The 16,280-nt window shown below is 28.2% G+C and overlaps 1 protein-coding gene across 1 annotated transcript in view; it reads right to left on the reverse strand.

The window, feature by feature from the left end:
* Positions 1-5,159: 5,159 nt before the first annotated feature.
* The window catches only part of LOC117177924 (protein mothers against dpp), a 13,260-nt gene continuing 2,139 nt past the window's right edge, over positions 5,160-16,280 (reverse strand). The window contains exons 2-3 of the mRNA XM_033369037.1: positions 11,270-12,573; positions 5,160-6,796 (exon numbers count right to left, since the gene is read on the reverse strand). Coding sequence (XP_033224928.1) covers positions 6,637-6,796; positions 11,270-12,507 — 1,398 coding nt within the window. The 5' untranslated portion in view covers positions 12,508-12,573 and the 3' untranslated portion in view covers positions 5,160-6,636. The remainder of the gene's footprint in view (positions 6,797-11,269; positions 12,574-16,280) is intronic.

Raw genomic sequence — 16,280 nt, forward strand, 5'->3', positions numbered from 1 at the left:
CCATTTTTTATGAAATATTCTCCTCAAATCATTTTATCAAAATAAAAAATTATTTTCCAGGAATATCAAGAAGATTGATTTATTGTCTTAAAACCTTTCAAAATCATCAAAAAGCTTCAAATTCTTTTTTGAAAATCTTCAAAAATCGACATTTTGTTAAAAATTTCTTGAAATCTTTTCAAATATTAAAGGCCGTTGCCTCATGTGCCGAAATTTCAATGATTAAACTTACAAAATTACATTTTTTTAAATACAACAATTAAAATAATGGCGTTCTAAGTTTAAATTGAGTGGGCTAAAAATGAAATATTTTAGATTGAAACAATATTTTAATATAATTTGAAACTTAATTATGATTGTATTAATTTTAAGTTATTTTTATATTAAAAATAATTCAAAAGATTTTAATCGGAACTTTACATTCATAAAATTTTAACATTTGTAAATTTTTAACGGATTCAAAGCCGTTATGTAAAATTATTCAATTTAAAAAATCCATAATTAATTAATAATTATATTTGATCAACTAAAAACGTTTTTATACAAAAATGTCAAGAGCTTTCAATTATCTAAGTTTTCAAAACTGCATTTAAATTCTTTAATTAAAAATGTACACATAATCTAAATTATATCATAATTAGAAAAGCCAACAAATGAATAAAAATGTTTAAAAAAGTTTAAATGGAACTTATTTTAAAATCGCAAATAATTTCGCAGAAAATAAGAAAGATAAAAAGATTATTTTTAATTGCATTATATCATCACGTGATATAGAATTTTTGATATTTCAAGTGATTGGATAGATTTTTCTTCAAAAACTTTGTAAAATTCCTGGTTTCGGGATTCCAGCGGCCACCCTGAAACAGCAATATTTACAAGCAATTGCTGCAGAGCCAAATAAAATTTCATCTTTAATTTCCGTCTGTTATTCAACATTTTGTCTAATTTCGATAAGTATCAATATGTTTTGTTTAGAGCTAATTTAAATTAATCCATTCTTTTTCAATTTTACGTCACTCGTTCGATTCTCAATGCTTAAAAACTTCACAGAAGATTGCACTAATATCGAGCTTTCACAGTAACTCCATTTTAACAATATCATATTTGGGTTTGTGCGGATTAATAACAGAGATCTCTAATCCTTCTATTTTCGAGAAGGTTTAGTTACTTTCTAGTCGATAATAATTATTATTTATATAATTGTGCAGAGTTGCGCGGTACGACCAATAACAAAAAAGCGAGAACAATTAGAGCAGCTGAGTCATACGAATCACATCAACATAACTATTAATTAATAATTAATCATTCACAATATTCATAATTCACATTAAGGCGGCGATTTCTCGTTACTTTTTACATTTTTTATTTTCGAAATTTGAGGCCACGTAAGCGTTACTTTCACAAAATAGCAGGTCTCTGCGGTAACCCTAATAATCATCTTATTAGCTACTATATTACTTTTCTAATATTTTCTGTTATTCTCTCTAATGAACCACCGTAAAGTTGTGTTCTCTCTCATCCACATGATTTTCTATGGAAATTGCATTTTATAACTTTGATCTTTGACTTCCAGTCGCATCAAAATTAATTTTATTGCTGTAGTTACTACAAAACAGACGTTTCCTGCTTTATTAGCTTTGAAAAATAAGAAAAAAGTTTTATTTAAAATTAAAGAATGTTGATTTCAATTTTGAGGATTCAAATTTAAAAGCATCTACATTGCGAAGAAAGTAAATTTGATCTTAAATTACACCATTTCAAAACTTTAAAATATTAAAAATTTATTAAAGTTCCAACTGTAAAGTATTTAAATTTGGAAGACACGAAAGTTTCGATATAAGTCTTAATTAATGAATAAAATTTGAAGCGTCGCTTTAGAATTTAATAATAAAAAATAATCATAAAAAAAAAAGAATTTAAAACCGTTTAAAAAGCTTTCGAAGCTGAAGTATTCGAATTAGAGTATTCATGTTTTAAGTTATTAAATTTATAAACGTTGTCATTTTATACGAAATTTAGATAACTTAATAGGGTGTCTACTCAAATTCTGAAGAAAAAAAATGCTTGACAATTCCAGGTTAAACAATCGGGAAAATTAAAAAAAATAGGAATGACTGAATTAGTCGTCCAAAAGACTTGATTTTTTTTCTAAAATGGCTCCCCTAAAAGTTTTTAGCAAAATAAAAAAATATCTATTTTTTCGCCAAAATGTATTTTTTGCCACCGTTAATGGATTATTTTAAATTGACAAAGAAGCATTTTATTCTCTCTAATTCTGAAGTTAACTCATAAAACCAGCAATTAAAATAAAATAATACTTTTTTCAACAAAATTGGGACGAAAGGAATTCATTGGTAGGGAAGCCATTTCAAGAGAACAAATTTTTAAGACCAATTTAATAAGTATACAAGAATTACGCGAATTAATTATAAATATTTTTTTAATCATTACAGGTGTCTATGTAGAAACAATACTATTATCACTAGCGAGTAATTAAAGAAATTAATAATACAAGAAACAAAATTATTTAGATTAAAAATTTTAAGTCATATATTTTCCGAAGATTAATGAAAATACTAAAAAAAAAGTTAGATATAAAGATTAATATTATAATTTTTAAAACAAATTTATGCACGCTAGAAAGAATTCCCTGACCACAAAAATTGTGTGAGTGTGTAGACCCCCTGCTTAAATTACAAACCTATCCAAATTTGAAATCCTTAAAATTCAAAATAGTCCACATTTTTCAAAAAAGTTTCGTCCATTTTTGTAAAAGTTAAAATAGTACGGAAGGAAATGTGTAAACGTGAGCTCTCATAAAATTCATAGTAGTATCAAACAGAAAATATATTTTCTCTTCAAGGCATTTTTGTCTTTGATTGCAGGATTTCGACTCTGAGAAATATTAGGCCTATTTTAAAATTTGTCCTAAAATTTGAAACTTACTTTAAAGTGATTAAATTGTCATATAATTCTAGAATCTACCTAATTTTCAACGAGTCGAAATACTTAAATTCTCGCATTTGGCAAACATTTGAATTTGAATGTAAATTCCAGTTTATCATTTTGCACAAAACAGAAATCTTAGTATCTTACAGGAGTGTCTCAGAAATACAAAGCAATCCAAAAATTAGATTATTGTTATCACGGAATGCTGTCGCATTTTTGTTCCCTCTTCTCAACAGATTTTAAGGACTTTTTGCCGGAACCCGGCTACTTTCACTGTTTATATTTCTCGTTTCCGTATTGTCGCGAAAGGCCGTCGAAGTAATAATAAAATGTTAATCATGCTACTGAAGTTCTCAACGTTTATGAACGCAAATATCAAATCTTAAAAAATGTCTGAAATCTATTTTTCGTTATTCATTTATGTGTCGTAAAAATAATTTATAATATGATTTTACATATTATTACAAAATTGATTTGAGTAATTAAAAAATAATAATTTCTCGTTTATAAATGTTGCGAACTTCAGTGGCACAGTTGAGCCGAGTCTTTATAAAGTCTAGAACAATGAAAAAAATACCTGGGCTCAAAAAATGACTGCTCTGAAAATTAAGCTTTCTATAATAGGAATATTGTGTAAACCATTTTCTATTAGCTTCTCACTCAATAAAATTCCGTTGAATATATTCTTCAGAATACAACAGACTGTGTGTCTCTTATGAAAATTAGAATAATCTGCTTCAAAAAGAGATCCGAAAACGTTTAAGCCTTAGAATATTATTCTAATGAGGCACTGACTATTATAATCATGAGATCGTTGAAAAGTTTGCATTGAACCCTCGGAGATTAATTGTCAATAAACCGAGTCCCTGTTAAATCGGGCAATCTGACCCTGGTGATTTCACGGAATTGTTTGGGATTGAAATTTTTTTTTCCAACTAAAAATATGAGTCACGCATTTTTTGGTATTCACCAAAATATTTTTTTATGAATTTAGAGCTAATTGAATATTTAGGGGAATTATGAAAAAATTACCGAAAATTTTCTATAAAAAGTCGTATTTTGGGAACAAATTAACATAAATTAATTTTCTTTGCAACATTTAATTGCCAAAATGAGGTACATTTTTCGAAAAAAATAAAAAGGAGATTTTCTCAAAAGTATTTCTCTTGAGTTTCAAGGAAGCTAACATTATATGTAATTATATATAATTTTGTCGAAAAGTAAAAATCCAGATTGTTGAGAAATAACAGAAAACTAGAAAACTTCCGAAACCACAATTTTCAAAATGCCGATATTACAACTTCACGAAATTAGTAAATTTTTTTTTAATAAACATTTTCGATGGTTTTATTTATTTTTAATAATAAAAAATTTTCATTTTTTGCCATTTTTCTTTTTTTCTAACTATATAACGAAATTTTCATGCCGCTACATGCAACAAAAAATTATTAAACTTTTTTCGATATTTAATGTATATTTAAATCTAAAAGATATGATTTTTCTATATTTGGTGAGTAATATATGACCTTAGCTTCTTAAGGATATAACACTAAGAATAAAAAAAAGGAATTGATATTTAAAAAACTTTGATATTACTCTAAAAGATAAGTTTTTTCTATTGTCAATGGTTAAACTGCGATACGCCACCTGGAGACAGAACTCCGAACTAGAAAGAATAGGTACGATTTTAAAGTTGTACATTAATTTTTGCATAAAAGTGTTTTAACGATTTTTGTTGTGGAGTTTAAAGTATTCACTGGATAATAAAAATAAGTCTTCATCGAAAACAAAATGATTTAGTTGGAATTTGCATATTATACAGTGAAAAACTACACTTTTTGAGATAAATATTTTTCGAAAAAAAAACAAACAATTACTGTCCTCTTTATTGTGATTTTCAAAAGATTCTAAACTTAAATGGATTTATTTTGAAGCAAAAATGAACTTAAATAAATTTTTATTAATTTAAACATGAAATATTTACTATTTAAGTCGTCCAATATTCGTATTCTTGGCATAATATGGATAGGATACAATCGGTTGCTACATTTGTTAATTAAAGTTTTATTATGCTTAAAATGCATTGAAACTCACATGAAATAATTGTATTTTTTTTAACCTATTTCACAAAAATGTTTTTTTTGAATGTATAAGATGGAAATTCTATTTAAAACTATTTGTTTTTTATGAATATTTGTTTTTAGTATTCAATCATTTTTTTTATATTTCACAAAACAATCGTAAAAACACATTTATTCAAAAATTAAAATACATGTTTAAAATTGCACCTACTCTTTCTACTTCAATTTTTCGACATCATGTGGCGAAATGGTAGACCACCATTCCCAATATGAAGGAAAAATTTCGCGAGAACGAAACCCACAAGGAATCTCGCTCATATTACTATGAACAAAAAAATGAACAAAAACTTAGATGGCTTTTTGGAAAAAAATCAATTTTTAGCTTTTTTTTTAATCTACGACATTTTGGTAATTTACAAAATCTCAGTTTATTTAAATTGATTCAAAAGGTGCATATTGCGCTATAATCTTTTGCATAGCAAATTAAATTCGGTCAATTATTTCCCAAGATAAAAAAAATGCTTAAAGATAAATTTCGTTAATTTTTTCAAGTACCTCTAAGTTCAAGAAAAAGTTTTTGTTAAAAAAAATACGTGTCATATTTTTCCCCACAGTTCCATGCCATCATATAAAATTGGTCAATAATATTTGATCTCAATCAAATATTCGATAGTAAATAGCTAAAACTTTGTAAAAATTTTACTAATTAGCCTATAAGGTTCTGTAAAGGCTACTTGGTTATTCAACATTTGGCCAACGAGAAGAAAAGCGACATTTTTCGAATACTGCTAGCCAATAGATCACTCTCAAAATTATATATTTTATACACTTTTTTCTAAATTCTTCAGACGTATAAGAAAAAACTGACAAGAGCAGAGCCATTCAAAAACAAATCACAATTGTGCTTCTCATTGTCAGGTTCATTAAAATCTTTCATTGCATTCTATCATAACGCATCGCATGTCAACTTCATTCTGTAAATGAAAGTGCGACGCTGATTGGTAATCAAGACTACTTAATACTTGAAGAACTTTCAAATTTTTTTGACATTTTATTAGCTACACTTTCTCTATTTTTAATTTCTATTCTTGACTAATTTTGATTCAGTGTCTTTCATTAAAGTTTCGAGGCTGCACTCTTTTTTTTTCTTCAATTTACTTAGCTAACGAGACATTTACAATCAACGCTAAAAATTTGCGTTATAATACATTCTTAGACACGCAGCACATTTAGACGAAAGTATCGAGCTTTGATCTTTCGCCATTAAAACATTCTCTTATAGAATATAGAAATAATCTAAAACTGTACAGCTTACTCTGAGGCGTAAAATAATCCCTCTAGACATCTCTCAGTATATTTTTTACTTAATAATATCTTCTTTATTGTAGATTAATTTTATTGTATTTGCACTCAAGACTTTTGTTCTTTTCAAATATAAGTTTATATCGCATTTGCAACTGATTCTCAAGATTGTCAGTTTTCAAAGAATATCTGGAGTAATATCTTGCTTAAGGAAAGTCTCGAATTTGCTTCGAGCGTTTTATGTGTTTATGAAGAGTTGGAGTTGTATTTTATTTTCTTACGTTGGGTTGGCTGGCTCATCTCCTTACGACATGGAACTTATGGCGTTGTGAGGAGATCCCATTTGGGTGAGAACTTTGTCCAACCACTGCAACGGTCCATGGAGATGGGCTTCAATCCAACAAGGAGTTGAAGTAACGTCTTGTCGATGGTATTCTGCACCCCAGCCTTTCACAAATGACATTCTGCAACAATAAATTTCAAATATTTCATTAATAACAACAGTGGCATCCTGGAAAAAAATCCCTGGCAAATCCAAACCGCTTCAAATTGGAAATGGTGGTCTACCTTTTCGCCACCTGGTACACAAAGCTTGAACTAGAAAGAGTAGGTACAATTTTAAAGTTGTACATTAATTCTGGCATAACAGTGATTTTACGACAGTTTTGTGAAATATAAAACAATGATTCAATGCAAATCTTCATAAAAAACAAATAGTTTTAGATAGAATTTCTATATTATGCAGTGAAAAACACATTTTTGTCAAAAAGGTTTAAAAAAATGTATTATTTCACTATTTCATGTAAGTTTCAATGATTATGCGAAGTATACGAGTAATAGACGGTTTAGGGAGGCCGTTTTAACCTAAGAAAAAAATTCCCAGTAATTTTCCGGTTCACAAACATTTTTCACGGTTAATGAAATTAAAAAAATCGAACTCTAAAGCTAACAATTTTTCCATTTTAATTAATAAAAACTGAGCTGCAAATGAAAGCACTCGAAGTCAAACTCTTGAATTTCAAACTTTTATAATAATTTACACATATAAAATGGAAGCTACTAACACTTTTAAACTGCACGATTTTTAACTGAATGCAGTTAAACTGCAAAATAAATTTTTTAACTTTTATAAATTGTTGAGTTCAAAGATTCAGATTCGGTTCTAAAAAATATAATTCAACGTTATCATTTTCAAAGCTATAAAGTCAAAATTGAAGAATCAATCAATGAATTAAAAAATTTTCAAAATTATATCATTTAAAGCAATTATTTCAAAACTTCTAAACATCCTTTAAAATGAATTTTTTTTGCAATGTTTTTTTAATTTTGCCAAATTAAACAAATTTCCTTAAGATCTTCCAACTTTCTTTTTTGATAATTTTGTAAATATTTTTGAATAATCACTCAAAATTATCTTTTCAAAATCAAAATCATTATTAATTTCTATAGGATTTTTTTTTAATCTTCTCATGCCATTCCAAATTCTTAAAAATATTTTTAAAATTTTGTTCGAAATCTACCAAAATCTATAATTTGGCGGTACACGTACACATTTTGTTTAAATTATTTCAAATTTTAAATAAACAGTCAAGTATTTATAAATATTAAGTCATTTTCATTTTCCTTAGTTAAAAAATTTCAAATTCAATGGCTTTTACGTTTATTTAACTAATAAGACTTCAATTGAAATAGTTTACATAATTTTTGACGTTAGAAAGGGGCATTTTTTAAATTGCGAACTGATTTTAAATCGTCTTGTAAAATTAATTATTATTCACTTTAAAAATTTTAAAGAAAAGATTAATTTTAAAAATCATGATTAATTTATAGTCACAGTTGATCAACTGAAAATGTATTTTTAAAAAGGTTGGAAGTTATAGTTGGACAGATATTTCTGTAAAAAAATATGTTTCTTCACCTTATAAGATGTAAATTTCAGCAAAACCCTTTGTTTCTAATAAAGACTTTCTTTAAGCATCCAGAAATTCTTTAAACTCCACAACAAAAATCGTTAAAAGACTTTTATGCAAAAATTAACGTAAGACTTTAAAATCGTACCTATTTTTTCTAATTCGGATTTTTGTCACCAGGTGGTGTAGCGCAGTTTAACCATTCTCAATACTTAACTTTTCAAGTAAAAAATTGCATTTTCAATAAGATAAGAGTTAATAGTTTTAACAGTTAAAAAATTGATCTTCCACAAAAAAAAACAACAACCAAATTTTCAAACAAAGGGTTACATTCTCAACTAGAATGATCAATCTTGAACTGAAATAGGATGAATGAATCTAAATTATCAGTTTAAAAAAATTCATTTTCCGCAACAACAAAAAAAAAAAACACAAATTTTCATCCAAAGTGATGAATTCTCAACTACAATTATGAATCTTCATCTGGAATAGATAAATTTTAAATAAAAAAGATAAATTTTTAAGAAAGGAGTGTAACTTTCAACCAAGTAGTTTTAATTTCGGCCGAAGGATGAATTTTCATGTAAAATTATGAATATTTAACCATAATACCTGAATTTAAAAACAAAAAGATGAATTTTTAAACCCAAAAAATAATTTTCTTTCAAAAACGATGATTCTTCAACAAAATAAATGAATTTTCAACGAAATAGTAGAATTTTTAACTAAAAAAAAAACAAACAAATTTTCAACCAAATGGTTCAATTTTGAACTAAAAAAGATCAAATTTCAACTAAAAATGGAATAGTTTAATTTTTAATTATATTGTAATTAAAGTGATAAATTTCCAACTATAGTAATCAATCTTCAACCGGAATAGTTCAATTTTAAACCCAAAAAAATAATAATGATAATAATAACTAATTTTAAAATAATTATGTAGTTCCATTTTAGACAAAAAAAATTTAACTAAGAAGATTAATTTATACAAAAAAAGCCTTTCATTAATAACATTGACCTTTTGAATAACAGAACAGGGTGTCTGCTCAAATCCTGAAAAAAATTCCCAGACAAATTTAAACCGGTTCAAAATCTTAACTTTTAAAGTAAAAAAATTACATATTCAACCACATACAGTTGATAGTTTTAATAATTAAAAAAATTAATCTTCCAAAACAAAAATTTGCAACTAAACAGATGAATTCTCAACTACAATTATAAATCTTTAACTGGAAAAGATGAGTGAATGAATCATTAAATTTTCAGTTAGAAAAAATTTAGTTTCCGCAACAAAAAACACATTTTCAGCCAAAGTGATAAACTTTCAACAAAAATTATGAACCTTCAACTGAAATTAGACTAATTTAAATAAAAAACATTAATTTTTAACTAAAGAATTTACCTTTCAGTCTAGTAGTTTTATTTTCAACCGAAAAGATGAATTTTCATCTTAAATTATGAATATTTAACTGTAATACTTGAATTTGAAAACAAAAAATTTATTTTCTATTGAAAAAGACGGTTCTTCAACCAAATAAATGAATTTTCAACTGAATGGTTGAACTTTGAACGGGAATAGTTACAGTTTCAGCTTACACAAAAAATATTTTAAAAAAACTGGAAGAATTAGTTAATGTTTTAAATGGAATATTTAAATTTGCAGTAATAGAAATTAATGGTTAGTCAAAGAAAAAATGAATTTTCAACCAGAAAAATGAATTTTCAACCGAAATCTTACAACCAAAAAAGATTTTAATTTTTAATAAAAAACAATTAAATTCAATCAAAAAAGACGACTTTTTAACATGAATTGAATGTTCAATTAAGAATGATTTTAATAAAAGAGAAATGTAATAAAAAATTTATATAATTGATCAAGAGAGAGAGAGAAATTGCAAACTGTTGAATTTTCAAGCAAAAAATTAATTTTAAATATAGTATTTTTACTTTCAACCAAGTATATAATTCTCAACAAAATATGTAGTAGTTGATATTACAATCAAAAAAGATTTTAATTTTTAATAAAAAACAGTTAAGTTCAACCAAAAGACTACTTTTTAACATGAGTTGAATTTTCAGTTAAGAACGATTTTTCGGTCAAGAGAGAAAAAAATTGCAAAATGTTGAATTTTCAAGCAAAGAATTAATTTTTAATGAAGGATTTTTACTTTCAACCAAGTATATAATCAAATTCGTATGCCGAAAGATGAATTCTCAGCAAAAAATGTAGTTGCTGATATTACAACCAAAAAAGTTATTAATTTTTAATCAAAAAGAGTTCAATTCAACCAAAAAATGCGAGTTTTTAACATGAGTTTAATTTTCAATTAAAAACGATTTGAATAAAAGAGAAATGTAATAAAAATGTTATATACTTGATAAAGAGAGAGAGAGAGAGAGAAATTGCAAACAAACTTTTGAATTTTCAAGCAAAAAATTAATTTAAAAAGAAAATCGCTTTTTAGTTTCTACCAAATTTATAATAAAATGTGTACGCTAAAAACGATTAATTCTCGACGAAAAATCTAGTAGTTGATATTACAAGCAAAAAAGATATTAATTTTTAATCAAAAACAGTTAAATTCAACCAAAAAAGACGACTTTTTAACATGAATTGGATATTCAATTATAAACGATTTTTCCAGTCAAGAGAGATAAAAAATCGTAAACGAACTGTTAAATTTTCAAGCAAAAAGATGAATGCTCAATCAAAAAGATTAATTTTACACAATAATGAAAAACACTTCAAGAAAATAGTTAAATACAGTAATAATTCCCTGACTATAAACAATGCAAAAATATTGTTTCATTACATTGACTGTAATACAATTACAAGTGAAACTTATATAGCATATTTCTATTTGTCAGTAGAAACAATACTTCTGGATAAATTCGAATTGGGAAAATATATTTCGTTCATTTGAACGTTCAGAACTTCAGGTGCATTAATGAATTCCAGGTTTTCCAGGTATGGTGGACGCCCTCGGTAGACAATTGTTTATCAATTAAATTATTATTCACTCTCACCTGATTGTGCACATTTTCGTCAGCTCGTAAACCGCTTCAAATCCATGATTGACACTCTGGGACAGCAGGGAAGCAAACTCCTGATTATTAAAAATCTTCAGCGAACAACCAGGAGGAATCTTGCACACCGTACTAGGATGGAATCCATGGAAGTGATTGCAGTTTCTCGATTGGACAAAGATAGCCGAGTCCGAGAGGCACTCAGCATAAACCTCTCCCCCGACATAATACAAGTGCACCCCCTTTCCTATGTGTCTCCTCGTATTCTCAATTGTCGAGTTCCTGTTGACATTCGACAACTGGCCGAGACAGAATCTATCCGAATTATTGCTCGGATTAGTAAACCCATCAACAATCACCGAGTGACTCTGACAATGGAAAATCTCGCCAACTCGGCAATTCAGCTCGTAGTAAGCAATCGAGGCCCAGTAGGGTTGTTCCTGGTAGCAAACTGGAGCGACAGCTGTTGAGCCACCAGTGTCCATCGCTGCCGGATCTGGTGGAGGAGATTGTCCATGTTGAGAGCCGTCTTCAGGTGGAGAATAGGCAGGTGGCGGCGTTTCCGGTAGTCCATTGGTCCCATAAGGACTTTGTGGATTATTGGTGCTTCCTGGACTTGGAACTGAACCAACAGAAGATATCGGCGAAGTGGGATTGACACCTCCCGATCCGGCATTGAATCCACTTGTCGAATAAGTCACATTGTGAGGCATCGTAGGCTCAGGCAGCTGTTGAAAAGGCAACAGTGAATGACCTGGTGCGAATTCCGAATGCCTGGGGACTAAAACTGGAGGCAGGACTGGACTCTCGACTCTTTTGTAGTGGTAGGGATTGATGCAGACTTCTTTCTGCTTCGCTGAGAAGGGATACTGGCAGAGTTCAAGAGGTTTTAACTCGTGATGGGACTGTAGATCCGGCCATCGCCAGACACGACAGTAAATCACGTGGGGCAATCCCTTGCGATGTGAGACCTGCAATCTGCCGTCCAAACTCCTAGGAATTGTGACGCATTTGCTTGGTGTGCCGGGACAACTCAGAGCACGCTCAAGTTCCTCAATTGCTCCTTTTCTTTTTTTCAGTTTCTTCACCAGCGAATCTACTGCCTTTTCGGCCCATTTCTCTTCCTCGTCGCCCTGCTTCCAGCCAAGGAGTTTTTTCACTGCGGGACTTGTGAAGGAGAAGAGACTGTTGAGAGAAGACATGGGTCCGGAACTGGATGATCCTTCCTCGTCATCCATGGTGGAATTGCCAGTGCAGCGTTTTCACGGATTATTCTTTATGGCTTGATGGGTGGAAATGTTACACTGGAAATTTAAAATAGATTGGTTATTAAACTAATATTAAAATTGATTTTCTGAAAAGTCCAATTTTTCAGGCATATATACAGACCAGGGGAAATAGAGCGTTGTTTTTTAAAGAAAATAGGGGAATAAATTCTATTATTCCACACTAGACCGAAATGGCCACCTTTTGACCCAGAAAATATGGACGAGAAAGTAGCATATATTCGCCGTAAACCTCATTTGCGAGGCGAACGTAAAATTAGCAGGGCGAAAGTAAAATTGACTTTTCTTCCTTTACAATTTTTTACAAAGCTGTAGAACAATGCATTTTAAATAAACCCACTTGCGGGAAAAATTTGCTCCTTTCGCCCCGTGTTACATAATGTACCATTAAATAAAATTAATGCAAGAATCGTTGACTTTGAAACCCGATAAGAATTTTCAAAAAAAGTTAATTTTTGAAACAAATAATTGTATTTCCTATAAAATATTTGAGTTTTCAACAAATAGTTGAATCTTTAAGTAAAAAGACGACTTTTTGAGAAGACAGTTGAATATTTAACTAAGAAGTTTTATACCAATAAAGATTAACTTTTAATGCAAAAGGAAGAATTTTCAATAAAACAGTTAAATTTGCAACCAAATAGTCGAATTTTCAAACAAAAAAGTTTAGACTACCAAAAGCAGTTGCATTTGCAACCAAACAGGTGAATTTTCAAGCCAAAAAGACGAATTTTGTAGAAGTCAGTTGAATTTTCAACAACAATAAAAAAATCCATTTTCAACCAAGAAAGATGACTTTTCTACCAAAAAGATGCAATTTATATCAAAAAAGACGAACGTTCAACAGAACAGTTGAATTTTCGAGAAAAAAATATGACTTTTTTTACAAAATAGTTGAATTTTCAACCAGATGATTGAATTTTTAACCAAGAACTTTGATATAAAAAACGATTAACTTTCAATACAAAAGGTCGAATTTTCTATCCAAAAAGAGGAATTATTAACAAAGCAGTTGAATTTTAGACCAATAAGGATGAATTTTTAATGAAATAGTTTAGTTTTCAACTAAATGATTGATTTTTTTACAAAATAGTCAATTTTTCAACGAAATGGTGGAATATTAAAACAAAAAAAGATTAAACTTCAACCAAAAACAGTTGCATTTTCAACCAAATAGTTGAATTTTCAAACTAAAAGGATAAACTTGTTAATCAAATATTTTCAAACAAAATACATTTAAATTAAAAAAAAATTCTCGACGAAAAATATTATAGTTAGTGGTTCAACCAAAAATATTCTATTTTTAAATAAAAAACAATTGGATTCAACAAAATAGTTAAACTTTTAAACATATGAATGAACTTTGAACCTAAAATAGACGATTTTTTAACAAAATAATTAAATTTTCAACTAGAGTAGAATTTTTAACCGAAAGAGGTGAAGTCTAAACCAAAAATATACTTAGTACACTTTTTAAACAAAAAAGAAGACTAAAAGTACAATAGCAATATTTCAAAGATTTTCAAGCTAAAAAGAGAAGTTTTTTATGTGACAGTTGAAGTATCAACATAAAAAAAGTTGTATTTTCAACAACAATAAAAGTTCACTTTCAACCAAATAGTTGAATCTTCCATTAAAAAATATGAATTTTCATTGAAAAAAAGACGAACTTGCAACAAAACAGTTACATTTTTCAACTAAATAGTCTAGTTTTTCGCCAAAACAGATGAATTCTGAACAAAAAATATAATAGTAGAAGTTTTTTAAAAAAATCAATAAAGTTTCAAACAAAAATAGTTGCATTTTTTTGTTGGGTTCTAATAATTTAGTTCGCATTTATGAGAAGTATATTTTCGATAGTTTTACACCCTTTCCAATGATCGGAAGCATTTTTTTTTTTTAATAAATATTTGATTTTCAAAAGTTTGTAACACTTATAATAATGATTAAAAAATACTCCCAGTATAATTTCTAAAGATTTTATCACGCCCTTTAAACAAATACTGTATCGAAGATGTTAAGAATCAAAATCATACAAACCACTAATGATGCCATTCCAAATAAAAAGTATAATTTTAATTAAAAAATTCTTTAATTTATTTGAAAAATGTTTTTTGCAATTGAATTTTGCCTTAATATTGCTTCTTACTAAAACTACTGTTTGCAATTTTAAAGGTAAATTTTTATATGGCTGAAATCCATATAACAATTTTTTTTAAACAAGCATTTTTTAAATGAATAACTATATTTGAAGATTACTGTCTTCTTTCAAAACTAGAAACAGTATAGTTGTAGACAATGTTTTTCTTGGAAAAATAAGTCATGATTTATTAAAACTCAACTTCTTTTTTTTTTTAATTGGTAAGAAGCGACGGAAGAAAAACTGTTGAATATTATAATTAATATCATTTAATTATTTTATTATTATAAATACTCCGAGGTTCAATCTTTAAAAAAATTTAAACACATATTCGACAAAGTCCCTTATGTTTTTAGCGATATTGATACCTCTTTTTTTCAGTTATGTTTAGGAATTTTAATCCCGTTAAATCTTCTATAATCTTTTGTAATATTTGTAAATCCCATGTTATCCCGAGTAATCCATATGATATCATTTAATCCTATATAATGTTGTATAATTTCGTGTAATCCCATGTAATCCTTTGTAATCGTATTTAAAGGCATGTGATACTTAGAAAATTGTCGATTTTACCAGTTTTAGGTTCCGATGGCTTTTTTTCTTTAATAATCAATATTTTGTCTTAAAAATTTGGGACATGATAGCGACCATGCTAACAGACGTCCCCAGACACTTTTTTTTGGCTTAATTCAAAAAAGTTTTAATTTAGCAAAATCTGATTAATTTGCATAGCGCTTAGGAATTAGTATCGGTTTTACCAGCTTTAGATTCCGACGACTTTTTTTTATAGAATAATCAATATTTTGTCTTAAAAATTTGGAAAATGATAGCGAACATGCTAACAGACGTCCCCGCACACTTTATTTGTGTTTTTTTTCAAACAATTTTTTTATATTGCTAACAACGTGTGTACATATGGAGGTTATGTATGTTACAATTCTCCTGTGCGTTACTTCCTAACTACACAATATTTTTGGCCGAAAACTTTGGACTTGCAAATAAACATAGTAACTAATCTCCCGAAACTAACCCTTTTTGCAGGCAATCAAAAAAGTTTATTTCATAAATAATTTCCAGATTATCGGAAAGGCAGAGATGAAAAACGACGTAACCTCAAAATAATACATATGCGTACAATTTTTATTCAGCACAATAAATTTTTTTGTCATTATCACTCAAAAAAGGGTCCGGGGACGTCCGTTATGATATTTTATAGCAGCTCCGAATTCAGTTTTTCAAAATTTTCATTTTTGTGGAAAAAAAGCCGGGGAAACTGTAAGTATCACATGCCCTTAAGGGCATGTGACACAGCTAAATACCTATATTACCGATCACAGTTTTTCAGTTCACTGAATGTTCTTTTGAACCTAAGAACTTTTTTTGTAAGTAAAATATCGAGCTGAAACTTCGGGAAATATATTAGAGTACAATAAAGTACGTTTAGGTACTGCATTTTGGTAGGAACTTCACAGAAAATTATTTAATCTTTTTTCTGAACCTCAAAATTTTTTGAACGTTCGAACTTTTTTTATACATAAAATATCGGTCTCAAACTTTGAGAAATGCAAGAACCGAAAGAAAACTA

Source organism: Belonocnema kinseyi, chromosome 8 (genome assembly GCF_010883055.1).
Source record: "Belonocnema kinseyi isolate 2016_QV_RU_SX_M_011 chromosome 8, B_treatae_v1, whole genome shotgun sequence".
In the NCBI taxonomy this organism is placed as follows: Eukaryota; Metazoa; Arthropoda; class Insecta; order Hymenoptera; family Cynipidae; genus Belonocnema; species Belonocnema kinseyi.